Source organism: Anser anser, assembly GCF_964211835.1.
Source record: "Anser anser genome assembly, chromosome: 10".
Lineage (NCBI taxonomy): Eukaryota > Metazoa > Chordata > Aves > Anseriformes > Anatidae > Anser > Anser anser.
In genome coordinates this window covers 8,303,893-8,326,912 of record NC_139730.1, presented here as the reverse complement: position 1 = coordinate 8,326,912, position 23,020 = coordinate 8,303,893, and the positions used below count along the sequence as shown (strand labels likewise).

Genomic DNA, 23,020 nt, shown 5'->3' with positions numbered 1-23,020 from the left:
AATAACAGAAATAATTACATTGTTCGTGGATAAAATCAGGAAAAAAATAATCATCTTTATTATTTAACTTAACCCCCTGCCCTCTGCAAACCCACCCCCCTCCCTGTCCCCGAAGGCACGAAGATAATTGGAACCGGACGGTTAGTAAAAAGGCTGACTTCTAATTCGCTTTGCTTTGGTGCTTGGAAAAACATTAATTTTTTTTTTTCTTTTATATATATACACAAAGGTGGGTTTGTCTTTAATATAATTTTTTTTTTCCTTATATGACAAAAAGCAACAAGAAGAAGAAGAAATCGACTCTGTTAATATAGCTGTTCTGTAAAAATCTCTTTCTCTCTCCGTTTGCCCCTCGGTGTCTCTCGCCCCGCTCTAATGGGTGGGTCTGTGCACGGCGCTGCCGCTGGGTCTCGACCGACTCCGGGGGCTCCTCTTGTATAGCCTGCGCTGGTAGCTGGAGGCTGTGGGGGGAGAAAAGACACCTTGTTGGCAGCACAGACACTGCTTGTCCCGTGCAGAATAAAATCCCTGGGCAAACAAGGGTGAGCACGGGGAGAAGAGCAGGGTGTCCCAGCGGCAGCCAGCACACCGCCATCCCTTCTCTCGCCCCCCCAATAGCTGCAGGAGGGTTCAGACGGGGGCAGCAGAAAGAGGGGAGCAGCCTGAGCCCCCTGCCCTGGTGCTTGGCAGAGCCAAGGCTGCATCGGGCCGTGGCTGCCCCGCTGCCTCCTGCCCCTGCTCCCCTTCTCCTCCCTGCCTGGAGCTTTGTCCCCTCCGCCCCGGGACTGCAGCCGGAGCAGCAGCTGGGCTGACACTTGACGGATGTGATTTGGCTGAGGGCGATGACATTGTTGGGAAGCTGCGAGCAGGGATGGGAGCGGGGTGTAGGCAGCCTGGGGATGGGCTGGGACGCCTCGTGGAGAGGGCTGGAGGGCCGAGAGGAGAGGGGCGAGGAGCCCAGCCCCGTCCCTCGGGGCAGCTCTGCCGCAGGGCTCCTGTCTGCTCGGCAGCGTGCTGGGACGGGGGGACCCCGGGCACAGCGCCCTGCTCCTGTCCTCTGCTGATGCCAGAGCTCACCACTGCAGGAGCGTTTCTTTTCCTTCCCTAAGTAGCCTTGGCTCTTATTAAGCTCCTTTTTCCCCTTCCTACAGCCCTATCTCGGGAAAACTTCCAGCAAGACAAGGGACCAGGGCATCCCTTTGGCTCGGAGCTACCCTGACCCCATGGCGGTGCCACCCCTGCATCAGCCCCAACCCTCCCCATTCCCCAAAGGGTGGCCGAGGGGGGGAAAGGTTTGGTCAAAGGCATCCCTCTCTGACATCCCACGGGATGGGGCTGTGGGGATTGGGGCAGCCGAGACGTACGGTTTATGCAGGATATCCGCGGCTCCTCCCACTGCCCGTTGGGCTGGCAGCGGATGGTGGGCACGTGGCGCTGGATGTAGCCCTGGTCGCACTGGTACCGCACCAGGGAGTTGATTTCGTAGCGGTCCTTCCTCCGGCCGAAGGTCCTGGCGTTCTCCACCACGGGGGGATCCCCGCAGGCGACTATGGGAGACGGGCAAAGACAGGGAGAGATGGAAGGATCCGAAAGGTTTCTGGCTCATCACCTGAGCCCCAGTGCCAGAGAAGCAGCTGACAATGGGGGGATCATTTATTTTGGGGAGAAACAAATGGAGGTGATACAAAAAAGGGGACTCTTGCAAAAAAAGTTCATAAAAACTTCACCAGAGAGGCAAGTTTACAGTGAGAGCTTCCCTGGCAGGGCATGGGGCTGGCATGCAGGAGCAATGCTGCCACCAGGGTACAGCCTTGCCTGGGGACATGAGGCCCCCCGCTCCTCCTGGCTTCTGTTATTCTTTTTCAAGACCTCAGGAGTGTTCCTCCTAGAGGCTTGATCAAGGTCAAATCCTAATGCCAATTCCTTCCACCTTTTTGAACACCCCTTGCAGTGACAAATCCATGTTACGTTCCTCTTTGCTCTCTGCGTTGACTTTCTTGTGCAGAAATGAAGCTTCCTGCGAGGAAAACCCCACTGGACCTGACCCATGGGTTCCCATTCACGTGCACTGGGTGCTCCCAGTGCTGCCTTCATGCCCTGGCCCAACAGACACTGGCCCCCCTCCTTGCTGGTGCAAGGGCTCACCTGTTCCTTTCTTGCACGTGAAAGGCAGGTGGTAGTTGCAGGGGACGTCGTTCCATTCGCCTTGCTCGTGCCAGATCATCACAACGCAGTCCTCACCCGCGGCGAAGAAGTTATCGGGTTGGTTGGGCCGCCAGTTCTCAAATTGCTGGGGAGAGAGGAAAGCCTTTTACCTGGAGCCAAGCCCTCCCTTTTCTCCCGCTGCCTCTCCTCCCCTCCTTTGTGTCTCCTGCCTTTTATCAGGAGAAACCACGGGCTGCCCACACCGCTTCTACAGCGACTATTTCTACCACCATGGGGCCCAGCCTGTGGCTCTGTTTCACGAGAGGCTTGGAAATGCCAGGGGAACCCCGCTCCTGTGCCCCCTGGCCCTCCCCAGGGACTCACCAGCGAGTGCCCGTCGGACCAGCGGAAATCGTTCTCCACGGCTCTGTCGCTGAGCCCGATCCACTGGTAGTCCTGCGCGTGGCCTGCGAAAACCAGACGGGGAGAGAAGAGTGGGTGGCGGCTCCCCACGGCTCGCTGCGGGTCCTCCACGTGCCCCCCAACACTCACTGTTCACAAATTCTTGCTCCTCTGGGGTGATGATGCTGCTCAGGTGGGCTTGATGTTCTCGGCACCTGGTCTCCGCGTCCATCCACGTCTCCCTCTCTTCGAAGTGCCTGTAGCAGTGGCCCTGGAACTTGGTCCAGCCGTCCTCGCAGTTCTCCAGGTCTGAAACACACAAGGGCGTGATGACAAGGAGTTGGACCGTGAGCCTGGAGGCTTTCCGACTCACCTGCTGGCAGCTCATGCGCTGACGGCACAGGACAACACACGGTCACTGCCACTAAAAAGCAAACCCTGACAGGGGTGTCTCTCTGACACCCCAGGGAAAATGACAGAAGACATCGAAGAAAAATGCAGAAGAGAAGGGAGCCTGTGTCGAAGGCCCTGTATTTGCCATAGGGTGACCAGTGCTACTGGAAAACTTGAGTAACACAGAGTTATTGCTGAGCAATTCCATCCTCGTTGGTGTCTGGGCTTCTTGAGGAGCTGGCCCAAGCCACAACCCTCTTTTCTCACTTGTGTTGGCCTGCAGAGTTTTCTTGCTTTGGAAAGCATCTCCAAAACGCGAATCCCAGAGCCCAGAATCGACATTCGCATGTTGAAAAGGAAAGGGGGGAGGAAAGGCTGGGTTCAGGTGGTCACATTGTTTGCTGTGGGTTCTGAGGAAAGGGAAACCTACCCAGATGGAGAAAAGAGAGGGGGCAGGAACTTACCATGGCAGAGATAGAAAAGGAAATCTCAAGAAAAAGTCTTGGAAACTGCAAGAAAAGGACAAAAATGTCTCAACTTTTTGAGTGTCTTTTACCACCTGAGAAACTTTGAAGAGTTGAACCTACTACTTATAAAAATAAAACCACAGATGGGGAGAACAGAGGTGAATGGAGAAGCCACCACAAAAGTAGCTTTCAGAAGCTTCCATCCAACACGACAGCACGCTTCTTCTCCACGTGCCTGAAGGAAACGAGGGCAGACACAGAAATGGTGCTATGGTGGCACATGAGACTTGGGTTTTGGGCAGAAGCAGCCACTGGCTGGAGATGGTGTACCTCTAGGGCCTTGAATGAGCTCTGCCACATCATTTTTTTTCAGTACCTACATTCACAGGGATGAGCTTTCCCTCTGCCGTCCATGAAGAGGGAGCAGAGAGAGCCGTACTACACCCTGGTCAGAGAGAAGTCTGGTAGAGGTGAGAGCAGAAATCGAGGACACGCCAGGATGGGTTTAATGTCAGCCTTGCAGATGCACGACCTCCCACCCTTTCTCAGCCACCTCCTGCTCTCAGAGCGGTGAGATTTCATCAGTCCTCGTGCCTCTCTCCCTTCCCAGTAAGGTTTTCTGTGCTCAGTTTCTTTCTTCTGTTGTTAAACTCAGTAGGTCAAAGCACGGTCACCTTCAATCACACAAACTCCTGCTAATCCACCCTTCTGTCTTCTTCCAACTGGGGACTGCAGGTGCTTCATAGGTGTTGGAAGGGTTTAAAATGTTTTCTGTCCTCCTTAGCAGATCAGATGGATTATCTGGAAGTAGCTGAAGCTCTAAGGACCCTTGGTCTCTGCAGGCAGACCACTCGCACAAGGTGAGCAGACATTGCTCTGTCTTTTGAGATTTAAATATACTTTTTTCCAGCTGCTTGAATGTCACCTCTTGTCATCACAGCCCGGGGACGGGACAGCACATGGCACAGAACCTCAGCAGGACATTGCCTCGGAGAAAGGCCACTCTTTCCTACACAGCTGTTACTTATGGGAAAATATGACAGCAATCGTCTTGGAGAAGGACAACAAAAAGCTTTTTCCCTGGTAGGGACACTGTCGTGGTGATAGGAAGGACTGGCTAAGTGCACAGATGGCAGAGATTACCTGCAGTGTCCCGGTGCTCTTGGAGACCCATAGATGTCAGAGAAAGGAAGGCTTGCCACATGGGAATAATCAAGATTTGCATTCACCACTGAATTTGGGGCATTGATTTCCTCTTGCATGTCCCAGGCTATGGGCCCCAGGCATCGCGAGCCCATAAATCACAGAAAAGAGGAAATTAAGGCTGGCTTGGACCAAACAAGTTTATAAGCAGCTGCAGGGTAGGCATCTTCTGGCAGAACAAAAGGCAGCAGGGAGGAGTAAATCAGGAGCTGATTAGGTTTCATCAGCAAGGAGACATAAAGACAGCATCATTCTTGCCCAGACGGTCCCAAAATCCTGAGCCTTCTTCTTATGGTCTACTCCACAGCTTCATAATGAAAGCAGAAAGAGAGATGCAGACAGGTGAGGAAAAAATCCAACGTGTGTTATCATTACTTGTGTCAAGGTGAGTAAGAAATTGCAAACTTATTCCTCTTGTTTGAGCAAGGCAGGGGAACTTCCCCTCAGTTAAGCTGACAAAAGTTTGGGCTTTCATCAGCTTTAAGAAAACAAAATTTTTTTTTTCTTTTCTTGTAGAAACAAAAAGAAGTATTAGTGCAGGTCAAAGTGCGCCTCATTTTGATGTGAAAGTAGGTTGCTTCATGTTTTCTCAAAGACACACGTTCCCTGCTGGTTTTGCCACGGGAAGCCGCGATGCAGAGATGACAAAAATGTCATGCTGTGTCAGATCGGCGGAGGGTCCTGGAGTGAAGGAGGCTCCTCTCAGCTGCATCCTCACAGAGTGAAACGCAATCATTTCACATGGCTCGCTTGAAGCATCCTTCCATGAAATTCCAGTCTAGCAGAGACAGCTCGCCTGGGGTGAAGATGTACTCAGATGTTTCCCTGCTGTTACAGATGAACAGGAGGACCCTTGAGCCAACGAGACAGTGACTTCTGTGACCAGCACCACTACAGTCTGTACGGAGCTCCACCAGAGAAACTGAGCAAGAGAAAGCTGAAGAAGACGCCAGAAGTTCCTGCTCAGGGATCTTAGAGAACACACTGCCGTGATGAGCAAACTAACTGGAATATGTAAACAAAAGGCTCAAAACGTTCCCCTGCCGTACTCCAAGCTGCTGTTAGAGGTTAGCTAACGGAGATGAAGGCTGACGGGAGCACCTGGGATCAGCTCTTTGGGGTAGGGTGGGAAGGAGGTGATGTAGCTGTTAGTAAGATTAGCTGAAGCCAGGTAGGCCGTACCGATCTCACACAGGTCCCCTCCGTAGCTGGGAAGGCATAAGCATTTGAAAGAGTCGATGCCATCAGCGCAGGTAGCTCCGTTCAGACAGGGGCTTGAGTGGCACTCATCAGTGTCTGCAAGAAATGAAGGGCTTCCATTAGGGCTCTGGGCAGGGAACTCCACCGACAGGAGAACTCGTTTCCTTGCTTGTTTAGGGAGTACCAGGTGTTCTGGGGGAACCTGGGAGTTGTTAGGTTCTTATTTGGAAGCATACTGCCACTGCTGCTGCTGGAGGAAGGAAGGCAAGAGGCCCGACCCACCCTACGAGGAGGATGTTGTTTTGGTGTCACTTGATGGTTGAACACCGCTCTGGAGATACCAAGACAGCCTCAGCAAGACGTATATCCGATACACAGCACTCAGCCTCTTTGACAGCTAGGGTAACTCTTCCTTGTCTACCATCTCTGCCCAACGGATGGAACATGCAAACTTGTGGCCGTCTCCACCAGTTATGTGTATATGAGAAAGAATGTGGACTTCTCAAAAGTGAGAAAAACGTCCTGAAATGGATGTCTATCTCCCAGCCGGCATTCCTGGAGCCAGTGTTCCCTACTAGTTTCTTCCTAACCTTAATTCAGATGAAGTCCCAGGGCAAGTAATCTCATCTCAGTGAAGCTAAGTGCAGGGAAGAAAAGAAGGGCATTCAGAGGTGGTTCAAAGACCCACAGCCTTTTCCTTGTGAGGATTTTAGGAAGAGCTATGACAGCCTCTTCCTCAGTGAAGAACACCGGAGTGTAGTGCCATTCTCTCTGGACCTGTCCACACTATGCACTTTTTTGCTTGTGATGGGTCTGGAAGAAGCTCTAGGTCTTTCCCAGCTGTGGATTCCCTCATGGTGGTGGAAACTATTCCTATTTCCTCATCTAGAGCAGCTCTTAAGATTCCTTCTGCTTTTCCACAGGTGAAAAGAGAAGTTGGGATGGGAAGAATTCAGCCCCCAGCTCAATCTGCTAATTTGCACAAGCCTGGGTGGTAAGTGCCATTGTTTGGTAGCACTTCCATCCTCTATCATCTCAGGGAAGAATGAAGGAGACATGGATGCTCTGAAGAAGGCCATGTGTGGGCAGTTTGTATCTATGTAAGAAAATGTAATTTGTGCTGGAATTAAAGTTCTTCTCCTAGTATCTCTCCATAGCGAGCCTTAATCCTATTTATCAACCTCTGGATTCAGAAGGAAAATCATTCAGAATGGAAAGATCTCAGAGATGTTCAACTAAAGAAACAAGACTAAGGAAGAAAGTGGGAGCACACCGTGCAGGTTAGGTTAAATGATGATTGATTAGCTCTTCATGTGAGATAACACTTCTTTCTTTCACACTCAGAAGAAAAGTAACTCTTTAAAAGTGCTGACTAACTTCCCACACTCTTCTTGTGGATTAGAGGCATTAGTGAAGAAACATTCAAAGATGATGAAATGGTGGCTGTGGAAATACCAGAGCAGGGCAGTGTCTCCTCAAGGTCTGTGTTCTTCTGGTTAGGGCATTTTCACTCTGATACTGTCTCCCTGCAGAACAGTGGCCCAGTTGCTCAGTGTCCCAAGACATACGAGAGCAGACACGTTATACCCGATGTGAATGTCTGGTTGCTCAGTGGCCAACGTCTGATTATGTCAGCTAAAATATGGCATGCTTTGTAACGTGCCTAAGAAATGCAAAACATTCTTCCTGACCTTGGATGGTAAATCGATTCGTGCTTTGGAGCATGAGGATTGTCATCTTTATTCTAGGCTGCGTCACTGTGAGCAATGTAATCATTCCTCAGATGGCTGATGGACCACTTCCACCAGTTCTGCAGTTAGTTCTTCACTGAGAGAAGGAATTTCTTCCTCTGATTGCCCTTCTAAATAATCGTGAAAGATTTCTGGATTTCTATATTCACTGCCGCATGAAGAAAACTGAAGATCCTGTCTCCAGGACACTAATAAGTCGGGACTTTCCAGAACATAACGGAGGTCATGGGCCTGGTAAAAGAGAGGAGCTGCACTTGGCTGGCTATTGCTTATCAGTGACACTTGGAGTTCTTAGAAGACAGAAAGCGTGAAGGAAAATGAACCATCCTGAGGGATGATTACAGCTCTAGAGGTCCCCCGGGCTTCCAACAGCAGTGGCAGCAGACGGTTGTACTGATTCCAGTGGGCTCCAGCTGAACAAGTAAGGAAAGGCTCTCCTTTGTCCATCAGGCTCCATCGAGGGGAAAGCACACCACAGAAGTGGGAACAGAGCACTAAAGCAAGAGCTAAAGCAGAATATTCAGTGGGGAAAAATGAGTCTTCAGTCGTCTTTGGCAACGTGGACTAAAGCTTGGTGCATCCGAGATCTCTTCTGAGATGCATGAGACCCACTGCGAGTTGTTGCCATCCCTTGGGCCAGAGGAAGAGGGAGCAGACACACACATGCAAATTCGTTGCCACAAATCTCCAGGCGGGAAATAACACTGGGGCAGAATTTCCTTTTACAGATAGTGTATATAATATGACTGCACATATTATATAGGCTGTAAAAACAAATCTCTGCGTACAATATATATGTTATATATATCTCCATACATACACATATATATCTGTATATATCACACAAAGAGAAAAGGTGTGTACTCACAGGTAGTAAAGGAAAAACAGGCAACAAATAAAAGTGAGACTTTTTTTTTTTTTTTTTTTTCCCCAGAAGCATGCTGCAAATGGCTGGAAAGAAGACATTTTAAACACATGATGATCATAAATACCAAACTCCCCCTTCAGCCTGTTTGCTGTTGGGACAGTGACTGTGCCTCCATCTGGATGCAGGATCACCTCACCAGGCTGATATCAGGAAACTTAAACATGTCAGCTAGCTCGGAGGAAGTGTTGCTGATTCTGGTCCTCCCAGAAAATCTGGTCTTTTAGAAAAGTAAGCTTTAAATGGTAAGATTGGCAGCCGTGGTGCCTCTGGAAACCCTGGCAAGCCAGTTTGTGGGTGGTTCTAGGATATCGCATCAAAGCCATGGGATTTATGGGAGGTGAGAACTCCAGTGAAAAGAATCCCATCTATCACTCAGCGCCTGGCTTTTTTCTTCTTAACCTTTTCTGTGCCAGAAATGCATCCGCTTCCCCAGAGTTTGGGGCTAGGTGAGGTCAGCACGTCGCTGTGCCCATCACCAGCTGGCTGAGAAGCCTGCGGCACGCACGAGGGCAGGCTGTGCTCAGCAGGGGCCAGCCCCAGGCTCCACAGCACCGGCTGCCCCCTCCCTACCTCGCCACCCAAGGGTCTTATGCGTACGTGAGCTATTTATTTGCTTGGGTGAGCAGTCATTCAAAAGTCAGCTTTGCTTTGAGGTGCAGCTCAAGAGCTTATCAAGCAACAAGAAGAGACTCCTGCTATTATTACCCGGCGCTAACAAAGGACAACTGATGTGGCATGGGATGCAGAACAGAGGCAGCCCCTGGCTTTCAAGAGCTTCAGCTCTGAAACAGAGACAGAGAAGAAAATGCTTCGCGGTGCCAAGAATAGGAAGCCCATTTAGATCATGTTATTAACTCACTTCTCGAGGATAATGCAAAATCAACAACTCTTTGCGAGATGATTTGCACTGCAGTTAATATCACCCAGAAGTTGCAAAAGATTATTCAAACCTATTGTCACAAGAGTTTCTATTTTACAATATTAACTGGACCTAAGGTCTAACTTTTGGATTTATTTATTTTTTTTAAATGAAACCAGAAATTAAAACAAAGAAATCTAATGTAAATAGGCTCTTGCATCTGGAAGATGTAAACTGTTGGCTGGCAAAAGCAAGGGGAGTTGCAGTGTTACAATGAAAACTTTGAATTTCCTTCACCATTTTCTTCCTAAGATTTCTCTTGCATTGCCAGATACTTACTATATTTAGTCAGTACTATTTTCTTTTGATGCAGCTAAACACAGCAGAAGTATTTGCCCAGTGTCTTTGAAGACAATGTGCTGTACTAGATCATGGAAATTGGAAAGAAAAATCCTTTAGAAATGAAAGAGAAATAGATCAGTCCTGGTTTTGCTCAGAAGGCAAATGGCACGCAAAAGTGAACACACAGTGAGAAGGGACTACTTTCAAAATCCTTCATCCCAAGCTAGGAAGACAATGCTAGAGACAGTGCTAACACTTCTTAAAATGGTGCAGTCTCTGCATTTCTCCCAATGGCAGCCTGGATCGATGATAGCAAGTATATCCATCAAATAAGGCCAACTTTGCACTTAAAACATTTCCTGGGGAGGAACAGCTTGCAAACAGACAGGATGCTATCACCCAACTCCTGAAATAAACTGTGCAGTTTTACTGAAGCTCTAAGAGACTAGTTTAGAAACACACTCTAGGATTTAAACTCCTGCTTTTGTTCTGCAGAGAGGAAAATATAGGACTGAAAGGCAAGGCACTTTCAGGATGTCCAGCTGTCCCTGTTGTGCCTCTCACCTGTTCTTTATAGATTCCTGTGTGTTTATCCAAACAGGGATTCAGAGACCAGATACAACATTATCTTCTAGAGGCCAAAGGAAAAAAATAATCCAGGTACAAATTAAATTTGCTTTTCGGAGACTCCAGGGAAGTTTGAACTGATAACTCAGAGAAGAAAAACATTTGAGCAATTGTAGAATGACTCCTACAAGAAAAGAATAGGAGGAGCTGGAGAAAACAATTCCCTCACATTTTAAGTAAAGTACCAGCATTGAACATCATGTAGCCAGCTAGTGACTTATGATGAGTAATTACGTTCTGAAAAGAATTAACTTTAATGATTAAACCACATCCTCCACGCAGTGGAAGGGCAGATATTGGCACAGCCTGTTTCTAGGAGAAGCTGCCAATCTGCTGGGATGTTTGATTTGTCCAACACTCCCATGGAAGGAGAGCTCAGCAACTTTGAGCATCTCTGCCTCCAAAACGTTGTGTGTAGAAGTTAACTGATGGATATAGGAGACTATTCCAGGGCTGTAGGCTGCGTCTTCAGAGAAAGGTCTGAATTAAGCAAATAAAAGTTTGATGCAAAATGCACAGTGTGTCCAGGAGACATCAAATCATCTGGGTGGCCGTTAATGGTTTCTGATTTTGCTCATCTTTCAGCCAGGACTGGAAGCTCCATTTCCTTCTTGAGAATGTACACTCCTTTCCACACTGGGTGAAGCATTATGAACCAGGTGAATGATTTTTAGACATTTTTCTTCTGCTATAGTCTTCTTTAAACCAACAAAGCATTATCCCTTGCATTTCCAGGGTATGAAGAAGGAGGAAACCTCATCAAGACCTTTCTCCCTATGACTTCTAACCTTCAGCTGTGCTGGGGCCCTAGGCAGCAGGCTCCGTGAGTTCATTTCACCAGAGACAAGCAAAACTTAACATAAATTGCTGCCATTTCAGCACATTTCTATTTTCCCCCCTGACCTGAATGAAGTTGTTAAGTCATTGGCTGGTCGGCGTGCTCCAAACCACAGCCTCTCACTGAAGCGCCAGCTTGCTTTTCTCAGCTAATAATTATTTGTCTTCAAATGTTACCAGAAGCAAAAAGACCCACTGAGTTGGCAAAACTCTGGATGGAGAAGCCAACTCTATGGACAATTCTTCAAGCTGTAGGCTCGTAGGGTTCCTGTCCTCATGGAGGAGTCAAACTGCTGACTAAAGACATGTGCAGGCAAAGCCTTCAATTTGGTTAATAACTAAAGAATACTGGCATGCCAAGCGTTAATTTCTGGTCTTCTTGTGCTTCTGGCTCTATCCTTCAGAGAGAAGTAGGGACTACAGCAGAGCAGAAAAATATCATTCTTCTGAAGTCATCCCACTAAAAAGGCTGCTGAATCTAACTGGAACACTTAAATGAAAGGACAGGAGCCCAGCAGCCGCGTGCCCCCTGCTCCTCACTCCATGCTCCTTTTGTAAGCTGAACTAGCTTCACCCATGCTTCAATGGTAGCCAAAATTCATCGCATTTAACGGGTAACCATTACACCCTATGAGCTCTGAGCACAGCGCAAGGGACAGGTATTAGAACTGGTCTTTTTGCAAGAGGTAAAGTCAAAGACCAGGAAGCTTCAGGTAGAAAGGGAGACACAGCACAGGAAATACAATTTTGGGTTCCAACCTGTGGTTCTTCCTTGTAGAGTTTTCATGTTCACGATTCCCAGTGCAGTGGGAAGAGTAGTTGAAGTAAAAGACCTGTGAATATTTTTCCTTCCCCCCCTCCCTTCTGTCATCACTTTGCTTTTCTGGAGGAGTTTTCCCTCGGTGCAGAGGTGCTGCACATTCACGGTCAGTACGCTTTCTTGCTGCCTGGATGAGCCTCGTTCGGACCCCAACCTGGACTGCGTTTCACCCTGAAGGGATACTGCTACGAAGCTCATTGACCAAAATGTTCTTTCACCCTAGAATATCTTCTGGGGGAGCACCAACCAAGCACGGGTCCTGAAGCTCTTCTCTGGTTGATCAGGAATCCGCAGTTAGGCTTCACGCAGTGGTCGCTTACCTCTATCTGTCACCTGCTTAGAAACCCCAGCTGCTGGAGCGTCATCCCCGTGACTCATGAATACACAGCATGTTCCAGTTTTGGAACATTTTTCAAACTTCTTCACACATGAGCTGCCGAACACATGGTTTTCTTTCTAAATACTTCACAAGAATGTTGGCTAACAAATGCTCCGCAGAATCTGGCAATCGCCTTGTGGGTAATTTATAAAAAGAATAAGCAGTGAAATAAAACCATACTTTGGGGCCAATTTTTTTTCTTTTGCTGAGCCTCACTGGCTGGTTCCTTTCCTTCCCCTCGCCTCCGCCTTTGCTGACTTGTTTTTACCTCCAGGCTAGGACGTGGCAGTGAGCATGGCCCAAAAGCAGAGCTCGTTAGGTGTGCTAAGAAGTTTTTTGGGTACACAGTTCCCAAGCCCCAGGCCCTGGGACTACCCTACTGCCTTGCCCTCGCCCATGCCTGCAGCATCTGCTCTGCAGGGGCTCTGCAGGGATGGGGGACCTCAGATGTGTGGGACCAGGGCTGAACAAAGCTCTACAATTACCTGGTGTCTCAGAGAGAAGTGATGCAGAGGGAACTCGCTCAAACTACCTTGAGGATGGAAGCAAAGTTAGAAACTGGGCTGAGCTTCACAGAGCCCTGCATTTACAGACCCTTGCCAAATCCAGAGCTGCCTGTGGTGCAAGCTGTGGATTAACCAGTCCGGGAGGTAAGATGGGAAGGGGACAGGATGAATATTACTTCTGCTAGAAGGAACTGAGTTGGCCTTTTAGCAGATACTTTTTGTGCCATGCTTCTGCAGAGTGGCCACTGTGAAGGTGCAGCCCATTCAGAGCCGTGATGCACCTAAGCACATGTAGGACCTTTATACCACAGCACAAACATGAATGGTTTTGCAGTGGGGCCCATGCCCCAGAACCTGCTACTGGCAGCCGCAAAGTGAAACCAAGCCATGGCCAGGGATGTCGTGGGACATCCTGTGTTACTGGGCTCCTTCCTGGCCAAGAAACAGCAGCTGGCAAGCATGACAATACCCCTGCTCTTCTTCTCCTTGTAGCATCCTAATGCCTCCACGGCACATCAGCACTGCTTGGTGGACGGTTGTCAGAAAGCTAGCGAAGCATTTTCACCATACAAGGCTACTCAGATTTAAATATTGTATCTGTTTATACTTGGCAGCAGTGGGTCCTGCTAAAGCACCAAAAAGGGGCAGGGTGGAGGGAAGCACATCTATCAGCGGGGCTGCCAGAAGGCAGCGTTGGCTTGCTGTGAGCATCGCCTCGTGTGTTTTGCCCGTTTGCACTGCAGAGAGCAGCACAGGACGCAGACCAGAGGGTGGCCACGCTCCGTGCCAAAGGGCAGCACAAAGACGGGAGCAGTGTGCCCGATGCAAACGTCACACCCAGCAGTGACAAGGTGGAGAGTGGAGATTTTGGTCCCCAGCTGGCTTGTTTTGCCTCTCAGGCCCTCGGCACTGCGCAGCAGCTGATGGCCAGCCTGCAGCCGTGGAGCAAGTGCTTGGAAACACCCGGCGGCCCAGGCAGCAAGTCAGCACATCACGGAAAGAGAAACAAAACAGGGCAGAGGCTCGCAGCCTGCCTTATCCAACTTCTCAGCCACGTCCCTCAGCCAGGGTGGAAGTCTCCAGCGGGTGGAGCCGTCTTTGCTTTAGTTTCCACATGAGAAGAAAAAAAGATGTTGTTTTCTTTAGATGATAGCAATGGCTAAGAGCAATTTCAGATGGGGCGTGAATGCCTTGGTGCCTTCCCCAGCCATATCACACCCAGTGGCTCTCACCAATCATTCACAGAATACTCTTTTTCCAGCCCCCCCTCCAGCAGCACGGAGGGGAGAGCCCACCTACGTGCCAGTGGTCAGCTGTGGACCCGGGGGGCAGCAGCAGATGATGCCCCTGCCGTGTTCCTGGCAGCTCCACCAGGCTGCTCATGGGGGCTGGGCTGCAGCCGCATCCTCCAGGAGCAGCAGCTCGGAGGAGCGACCGATGCCTCCTACAAGGTGCAGCAGGGGAAGGCCACCTGTGCATCTCCTGGTGCTCCCCTTGAGCTGGTCCCCAGCTGCCCTCCCCGGTAACGGCAGGAGGGAGGTGCAGAAGGCTTCTGGGGATGCGGGTACAGGGGCTGGATAATTAGTACCTACCCAACACAGCCTGTTAAGACAGAAGCTATTGAACATGACCTGGTTTGGTGCCTCGTGTGCTTGTGTTGCTGCAGTGCGACACAGGAGCATTCCCCGTGCAGAACAGTCCCCGTGGTCAGGGCGTTAAACACAACCTTCTTTGGGGACACCAGTAATTGCTGCATGAGGGACTGAGACCGTGAGGTTTGAGCTGTTAATGCATGGTGGAACCCCCCCATTTTTATGTCTTCCCACCATAATGATGTTCTTCTTGAGTCTCCTTATGTGTTAATGCTCTTTGCTGTAGAAGAAGCAAAAAAGTAACGGCTACGACCCCTCCCTCCCTCCCCTTCCCTTCCATAGCGTTCGGATTAGGAGAAGGCACAGTACCTTCTGTAGTGGGTCCTAACGCCTCGATGGCTTCTTGTGAGGCTTGAGGCAGAGCAGCAGTAGCGGTGGCTGACAGAGGGGGGTTGTCCAGGACAGCAGCTGTTTCTGTCTCTTGTCCTGATGCCGCAGGAGTGGAGGGCTCTATTTCGAGCTGAGCCTCTGCAGGGCTCCTGGGTCCCTGTGTTAGCTCAGCATCTGGAGTGCTGGTACTAATTACAACGTCTGGGACAGAGGTTTCCCCCGAAATGCCTGTGACCGAGTGTGTCGCAGTTCCCGATGTTTCATCATGAATTTCCTTCCCCTCAGGAGCACCAGAGGGCTCACCACTGGCCACAGATGTGGCAGCAGTTTCCATGTTAGCAGCAGGCAATGCAGATGTTTCCCCACTGGTTTCATGGAGAGTGGAGGCTTCTATGCTGATCTCAGGATAGGCAGATGTTTCACCCCGGGCTTCTTGACTTGTGGGCGTTTCTATTCTAATTTCAGGAAAGGCAGAAGTTTCCCCACTTACTTCTTGAATGGTGGATGTTTCAATGCTAATTTCAGGATAGGCAGAGGTTTCACCCCTGGCTTCTTGTCTTGTTGATGTTTCTATGCTAATTTCGGGAAATGCAGATGTTTCCCCACTGGTTTCATGAACAGTGGACGTTTCTATGCTAATCTCAGGGAAGCCAGATGTTTCACCTCGGGCTTCTTGACTTGTGGATGTTTCTATTCTAATTTCAGGATACGCAGACGTCTCACCACTAATTTCATGGACTGTCGAAGTTTCTACACTAATTTCAGGAAATGCAGATGTTTCACCACTGATTTCGTGGACTGTCGAAGTTTCTATGCTGATTTCAGGAAATGCAGATGTTTCGCCACTGATTTCACGAACTGTTGAAGTTTCTATGCTAATTTCAGGCAATGCAGATGCTTCCCCACTGGTTTCATGGACTGTGGAGGCTTCTATGCTAATCTCAGGAAAGCCAGATGTTTCACCCCTTGCTTCTTGACTTGTGGATGTTTCTATTCTAATTTCAGGAAAGGCAGAGCTTTCCCCACTAATTTCATGGACTGTGGATGTCTCTATGCTGATTTCAGGGAAAGCAGATGTTTCTCCACTGGTTTCATGGACTGTGGAGGCTTCTATGGTAATTTCAGGGAAAGCAGATGTTTCTCCACTGGTTTCATGGACGGTGGAGGCTTCTATGGTAATCTCAGGAAAGCCAGATGTTTCACCCCGGGCTTCTTGACTTGTGGATGTTTCTATTCTAATTTCAGGAAAGGCAGAGCTTTCCCCACTAATTTCTTGAATGGTGGATGTTTCTATTCTAATTTCAGGAAAGGCAGAACTTTCCCCACTGATTTCTTGAATAGTGGATGTTTCTGTGCTAATTTCAGGAAAGGCAGAACTTTCCCCACTGATTTCTTGAATGGTGGATGTTTCTGTGCTAATTTCAGGAAAGGCAGATGTTTCCCCACTGATTTCTTGAATGGTGGATGTTTCTGTGCTAATTTCAGGAAAGGCAGACGTTTCCCCACTGATTTCTTGAATGGTGGATGTTTCTGTGCTAATTTCAGGAAAGGCAGACGTTTCCCCACTGATTTCTTGAATGGTGGATGTTTCTGTGCTAATTTCAGGAAAGGCAGAACTTTCCCCACTGATTTCTTGAATTGTGGATGTCTCTATGATAATCTCAGGGTAAGCAGATGTTTCACCCCGGGCTTCTTGCCTTGTTGATGTGTCTATGCTTATTTCGGGAAATGCAGATGTTTCTCCACTTACTTCCTGAATTGTGGATGTTTCTAGGCTAATTTCAGGAAATGCAGATGTTTCCCCACTGATTTCTTGAATTGTGGATGTTTCTACGCTAATCTCAGGATATGCGGATGTTTCCCCACTGATTTCTTGAATTGTGGATGTTTCTACATTAATCTCAGGATATGCGGATGTTTCCCCACTGATTTCTTGAATTGTGGATGTTTCTACACTAACCTCAGGATATGCAGATGTTTCCCCACTGATTTCTTGAATTGTGGATGTTTCTACACTAACCTCAGGATACGCAGATGTTTCACCGCTGGTTTCATAAACTGTTGATGCTTCTACACCACTTTCTGGCAGTGCAGATGTTTCCCCACTTAGTTCACCAGATGCAGAGGCCTCACCGCTTGGCCCAAAACCATAGGGAAAGGTGACAGCTGCTTCCCCACCCAGTTCCTGTGAAACTGTTGGTCTTGTCACAACTTCTACTAAATCAGAAGTGACTAAAGTGACTTCTGGAAGTCCTGAGACCTCCCCGCTGATATCAGTCACTGCTGAAGGTTGTCCACTTATATCTGTAGCTCCAGAAATGTCTCCACTGAAATACGGGACCCCAGATGGCTCTCCACTGAAGTCTCCTGTCCCTGAAGGAAACCCACTAGACTCCACGGCTCCGGACCCTTCTCCAGATAGTCCTCTGTCTCCAGAAGGAAATCCACTGATCTCCATCACCCCAGATGGCCCTTCTCCCACTTCTTGTGCAATTGATGTCTGCGTTACAACTTCTACCAAAGTGGTATCCACAAGAGAGACTGTAGGAAAGCCAGAGGCGAGTCCACTTTCCTCTCCAGAAGGTAGGCCGCTGGTGACATCCACACCAGAGACTTCTCCACTGCCGTCGATGACCCCGCTTGGAAGTCCGCTCATCTCAAGCACCCCAGAAACACTCCCGCCAAAGTCCATATGTCCTGAAGGCTGACCACTGACATCCAAACTCCCAGACGCCATGCCTGATATCTCTCCACCTCCTGAGGGCAATCCACTGATTTCCGAAATCTCTTTTGCTTCTGCTTCTGCGGTTGAAGGGGTTGTCACTTCCTCCAAGCTGGCATTTATAAAGGTAACGCCTGAGGCCTCACCACTTCCATCACCACCAGAAGTAAGGCCGCTGAGGTCCACCACACCGCTCACCTCAGGTATTCCAGAAGGTTCTCCGCTGACATCCAGCCCCGAGGGGAACCCGCTGAGCTCAGGCACCCCAGAGGGCTCCCCGCTGAGCTCAGGCACCCCAGAGGGCTCCCCGCTGAGCTCAGGCACCCCTGAGGGCTCCCCGCTGAGCTCAGGCACCCCAGAAGGTTCTCCACTGAGCTCAGGCACCCCAGAGGGCTCCCCGCTGGTTTCAGCTCCTGAGGGCAACCCTCTGGCTCCTCCACTGGTGTCCCACTCAGCAGATGGAAACCCTGATAGTTCTCCTTCACCGCTGACTCCAATTGATCCTTTTCCCTCCTCTTGCCGTCCCGGTGCTGTTGTTACAACTTCCACCAAGGTGGAGTCCACAAGAGAGATGGTAGGAAAACCAGAGGTGAGCCCACTTTCCTCTCCAGATGGCAGGCCGCTGATTAGTTCAGTACCGGAGATTTCTCCGCTAAATCCAGAATGCAGCCCGCTGCTTTCAACTCCAGATGGCATCCCGCTAATTTCTGGTATCCTGGAAGCAGACACAGTTATATCTTCCTCCGCAGAAGGTAAGCCACTGATATCAACAGTGCCAGAAGGCAAGCCACTCAGGTCCCCTGAGGGCAGGCCACTTTCTCCAGGTAGAAAGCCACTGGTATGCAGGTCTACAGATGGTAATCCACTTTCTCCAATCCCTGAGTGTTCTCCACTAAGGTCAAAACCTCCAGAAGTTGGTTCTCCGCTTGTATCTGGGGCTCCAGATACCCACCCAGATGCTGAAGATTCACCACTGACTTGATGCTCTCCGGATTCAGGGATCTCTCCTGACACTGGCATTTCAGTGACGGAAGCATAGGTTCTTGTTTCCTCTGGTATTACGGTAGCTGGAGGAAAAGCAGATGGACTCACTGGGAAAAAAAAATGGAGGGGACAAAGAGAGGGAGATAGGACAATCATTTACTAAATTATTTTAAAGAAGCTATCAACAACTTCCTCATTGACTTTACCTCCAAATGACATCTAATAAAATAATAAAATCACCTTTGGGATAAAGGCACTTGCAAAAATCCTTTGATCCCCTCAAATTTGTTAATGAGTATAATATCTTAAATAACTGTTAACTGCATCACATAGGTCCCGAGCGCCTCCACACTTCCCAGCACACTCCTCTGAAATGCACCTGAGGCTGTTATGTGAAGAGCTAACTCCACATGATAGGAGACTGCTGAGCTTCCTCTTTGATTCCTTGGATGCATTTGGAGAGGATTCCCTCATGCGAGGACACAGCTTGTTTGTTTTAGGAGTGCCCTGGCCCAACAAGAGCAGCCAAGCGTGACCCAAGAGATGGAGGAGCACCTGACCCACCTGAGAGCAGCGATACGTCAGTCGGGAAGACCTCTGTTCCCCAGGCTGTTTGGTTCTCAGTTTCGGTGGAAAACTCCATCTCCACAGTAGTTTCCTCCCCGGAAGGTATCCCCTCCACCCCGGGGATCACTTGGGTTACCATCACCTCTTCTTCAAAGAGTGAGGTAACCCCCTCCTCCTCCACAGATGGCAGAGCTGGAAAAGAAAGATATGGAGGGAGTTTCCAGGAATTCGCATTCTCAGGTGAAGTGGCTGCACAGGGGTTGAGCCAGATACCAAAACAACAACCCATGGTGAAAAAGTAGACAAAGACTCTGATAACAGGAGACAGGCTGAGCAGAGAAGTGGAGGCAGAGGGAATTGGGTGACACTTTCCCTCTGAGCGCTTATCAAGACAATAAAGTAAATACATAATTATGAGGATGTGTCTCTGAGTTCCCAGAAGAAGCAACTCTTTGGTGAATCTGGCTTAGCCCAAACTGGGACCCCGATGTGCCCAAGCTCCCTCATGAAATCCTGCTCCCTGAGCAGGAAGGTATTTATGACCTACGAGGGGTGAAATGGTACCTCTGAAGCAGAAGGCATGATGCCGTGACAGCGGGTCAGGAAATCCCGTCTGGTTGTAGTGCTGGTAGATGGTCCTGACACCGGGCGCATCTCCCCCGCAGGCGGGCCGGGGGCTCACGATAGGATACCGCAGGCTGCCGTCGGCTAACCAGCCAGGGTAACATCTATCCAGCCCCTGCTTCCAGGCAGCGTGGAGCTGCCCAACAGAGGCCAGGGTGGCATTTTGGCTCTCGCAGTACTGCTGGGCTTCTTGGAAGGTGAACTGCTCTGGTTGGGTGGCAAAGAACACCTCACCTGAGGGACGATGGAGAAGACAAGCATTAGTCTCGGAACCTCACCACGCTTGGCATCCTGTGGTACATCTGCCCAACCCCAGACGTGGGGGTGTGGGGCATGTTTTGCTCCACAGCAGAGCTCAGAGGAATGGGGACAACACACCCTTTAGCCTGTCAATGTAGCAGTACACGTCGTAGGTCTCCGAGGCTGGGCGCATGCCATACGACCGCACGCCTGGAGAGCTCTCTTTGTCTCCTACACAGTTACTGCGGGGATTCACGATGGGGTACCTACAGAGGGAAGAGAGGAGGCAACCCAAGGTCAGCCTTATGTGCTCTGGATGAAGGATCTCAATGTATTTGGGAACAGGACATAAAATCTTCACATTTAGAGGTGCTCAGAGACCCCAGCATGACTTGGAAAAAAAAAATAAGCTGCACCTCCAGCTCGGGGCAGTGAATACAAATTTTTCCTCCATTTTTCCTGCAATGTGTCAGTATGCTGTGAGGCTCAGAACTGCAGGATGCTCGCAAAGATTAGGAAAGGGTTTGGACAGGTTGAGAAGAAAGGTCTATAGGCCACTACTAAATACGATGAGACAGCCTTAGGGCAGCTTTAAATGCTGACGATCAGAGCAGCAGGGCAGGCTGGAGTGAAGCCTCAAACTCATGTCTGAAAATTCATTCCAGGGGGTGCCTTGCCCTCGTCAATATGGTTTTACCTGACCGTCTGGTCCCGCAGCCAGCCGGCATCGCACTGATCGAAGCCAGCCTCGTAGGCAGCCTGGAGCTGTTCGGGGGTGGCGATAACCGCGTTGTTCTGCAGGCAGGCCTGCTGGGCTTGCACGAAGGAGAAGGCGTATCTGCTGGTGGCGGCGCGGTAGTGAAACACCACACCTGGGGGAAGAGGAGACACAGTGAGGCAGGGCACACAGGAACCATAAGATCTTCCTGATGGCAACGTAAGGACTGCCACCTGTCAAACCCACTTTGATGGAGATCCCTCACTCATTGAGCTCTGCTGTTTTATAGGGTGATGCTCTGGGGATCTCTTTAGCCTTCCTCCAGGATCTTGCTACCTTGACTTCCCCCTTCCCTGGAGCCAGATGTCCATGGGAATGCAGATATGACCACTGCAGCCCCAAGCAGCAGCCACCTGAGCCCCTTCCAGCATATATTGAGGTGGCTCACAGCCCCCTCCTCAGCCCTCCTGTCCCACCTCAGTGGAGGCATTCAGCCTGCCTGTGACCCCCAAACAGGCCCACATGCCTCCAGAGAGCTGGGTGCCCTCTGTGGTGGCAGAAGCTCAGATTTTTCAGCTGAATAGTTATCTCTAGAAGAAGCTGATCTTCAGGTGTCTCAGAGTCCTGCTGACTTACCGGTGGGGGAAATGGGCTGCCGGGGAATGAGGGCGACATCAGGGGCTGCTGTCACTCGCACAAGATGATCTTCCACTGTGAACGCTGAGGCAGGCTCCAGCCCTGGTGTGGCAGTCACCCCCACGGCCTCCTCCACCGAGCTCACCTCTGCCGTTTCGGTGGTGACAGTGGTGACTGATACCAACGTAGTGACCTCTTCAGGCACAGCCCACACCCCTGTGACTTCCTCTCTGGTCACGTTCTCCTCCCCTGGGGATGCTGTCTCTCCTGTGGCAACGGTGGCGAGGAGATCGGGCAGGCCGGTGAAGCCCTCGTACAGCTCCGTGGCAGCGGGGGTGATCTCCATGGGCTCCAGGGTCGCGATGCTGCCGCGGGCCTCCTCCTCGGTGGCGTTGCGGGGCAGGGGCAGCTCCACCTCGGTCTGGGTGACGGTCTGCACGGTGAAGGCGCTGCCCAGCTCGCTGCCCACCTCGTCAGTGAACTGGCCCGGGACTAGAGTCTCAAAGTCATCACCTGCATCACGAGACAGAGCAAAATGACCAGGGGTCAGTCCAGAGAGGTGTGCGGTGCTGGGGCTGCCTTGGAGGAGGAGCTGGGTGTTTTCTGGCTGCGAGGTTAGCAGGAAAATCCTGATGTTCTTGTAAAACACATGGTTTTTCTTTCTCCGCTCTATAACAGCCCAGCGTGGAGGGCATAGAGTCATGGAATCACAGGATGGTTTGGGTTGGAAGGGACCTTAAAGCCCATCCAGCTCCAAGCCCCTGCCATGGGCAGGGACACCTCCCACTAAACCAGGTTGCCCAAAGCCCCATCCAGCCTGGCCTTGGATGTTGATGAGTTAGAGGCAATGACTCACCACAGCTGGGAAAGCAGAAGACTTTCCCTGTTCTCCCAGCTCTCGTTCCTGGGAGCATCTTGCCCATATCCAAGTCTGCACTGACCTCTAGTGCCCGCTGCAAGGAATTTAAGGTGGCCGGAGGAAAGCAGGGGACTGGGGGAACCTCCACAACAGGTCTGAGCCCGAGGGAGGTACAGGGAGACACCCGGAGCCTCACACTAAAAGCGTGAAGTCTCACCAGGATCACTGCCAGGATCATCTGCTCTGAGAGGACCTAGGAACTCATCACATGCAAGCATGCTTCCTCCATCACCAAACAAACTTTCCCCTCCCAAATCACCTTCCTGCGGAAGCCACATCCCTTGGGGGTAGAAGAATGTGCTTGTTGACCCTCCACTGAGAAGGTCAGCCTACAGCAGGTACGGAGGCTTGAAGAGCAGCATCAGGCAGAACCGAGCAGGTCAGGGAGGGATAGAAATGCAGCAAGGCAAGTATCAGCTGGGGGGGGAGAGCTAACAAGACACTGCCAGGCTTTGCCTCTAAGACTGTTGTCCCTGCTCTATTTATTTCCAATTCCATTTTCCTGATAGTTCATTTTAGGTCGTACCTCCTAGATCTTAAAGGATTCAATAAATTAGACAGAGATGTTCAGACAAGGACTGGCTGTACTCAGCAATTTTGAATGCATGCCCTGAGATAACCGGAGGGCTGTGCTGATGGAACCGTCTTCGGCTTGGCCACATAGATGGATACCAAGAAGTCTGAGAGGTTTTACAGGGACAGGCACTTGGGCCTTCTGATACACTGAACACACCTACATCTGGGCACAATAGGCCTGAAAAAAAGGGTT

The 23,020-nt window shown here is 50.2% G+C and overlaps 1 protein-coding gene across 3 annotated transcripts in view; it reads right to left on the bottom strand.

The window, feature by feature from the left end:
• Positions 1-230: 230 nt before the first annotated feature.
• Positions 231-23,020, bottom strand: part of ACAN (aggrecan) — a 48,809-nt gene continuing 26,019 nt past the window's right edge. For 2 of the 3 annotated variants that reach the window (XM_083849798.1, XM_083849797.1), the window contains 12 exons: positions 21,333-21,845; positions 20,676-20,850; positions 20,117-20,244; positions 19,679-19,972; positions 19,112-19,306; positions 14,821-18,654; positions 5,793-5,906; positions 2,698-2,856; positions 2,530-2,612; positions 2,146-2,290; positions 1,365-1,547; positions 231-461 (listed from right to left, as the gene is read on the bottom strand). In XM_083849798.1, coding sequence (XP_083705924.1) covers positions 373-461; positions 1,365-1,547; positions 2,146-2,290; positions 2,530-2,612; positions 2,698-2,856; positions 5,793-5,906; positions 14,821-18,654; positions 19,112-19,306; positions 19,679-19,972; positions 20,117-20,244; positions 20,676-20,850; positions 21,333-21,845 — 5,912 coding nt within the window. In that variant the 3' untranslated portion in view covers positions 231-372. The remainder of the gene's footprint in view (positions 462-1,364; positions 1,548-2,145; positions 2,291-2,529; positions 2,613-2,697; positions 2,857-5,792; positions 5,907-14,820; positions 18,655-19,111; positions 19,307-19,678; positions 19,973-20,116; positions 20,245-20,675; positions 20,851-21,332; positions 21,846-23,020) is intronic. The other variant, XM_083849799.1, reaches the window with a different exon arrangement.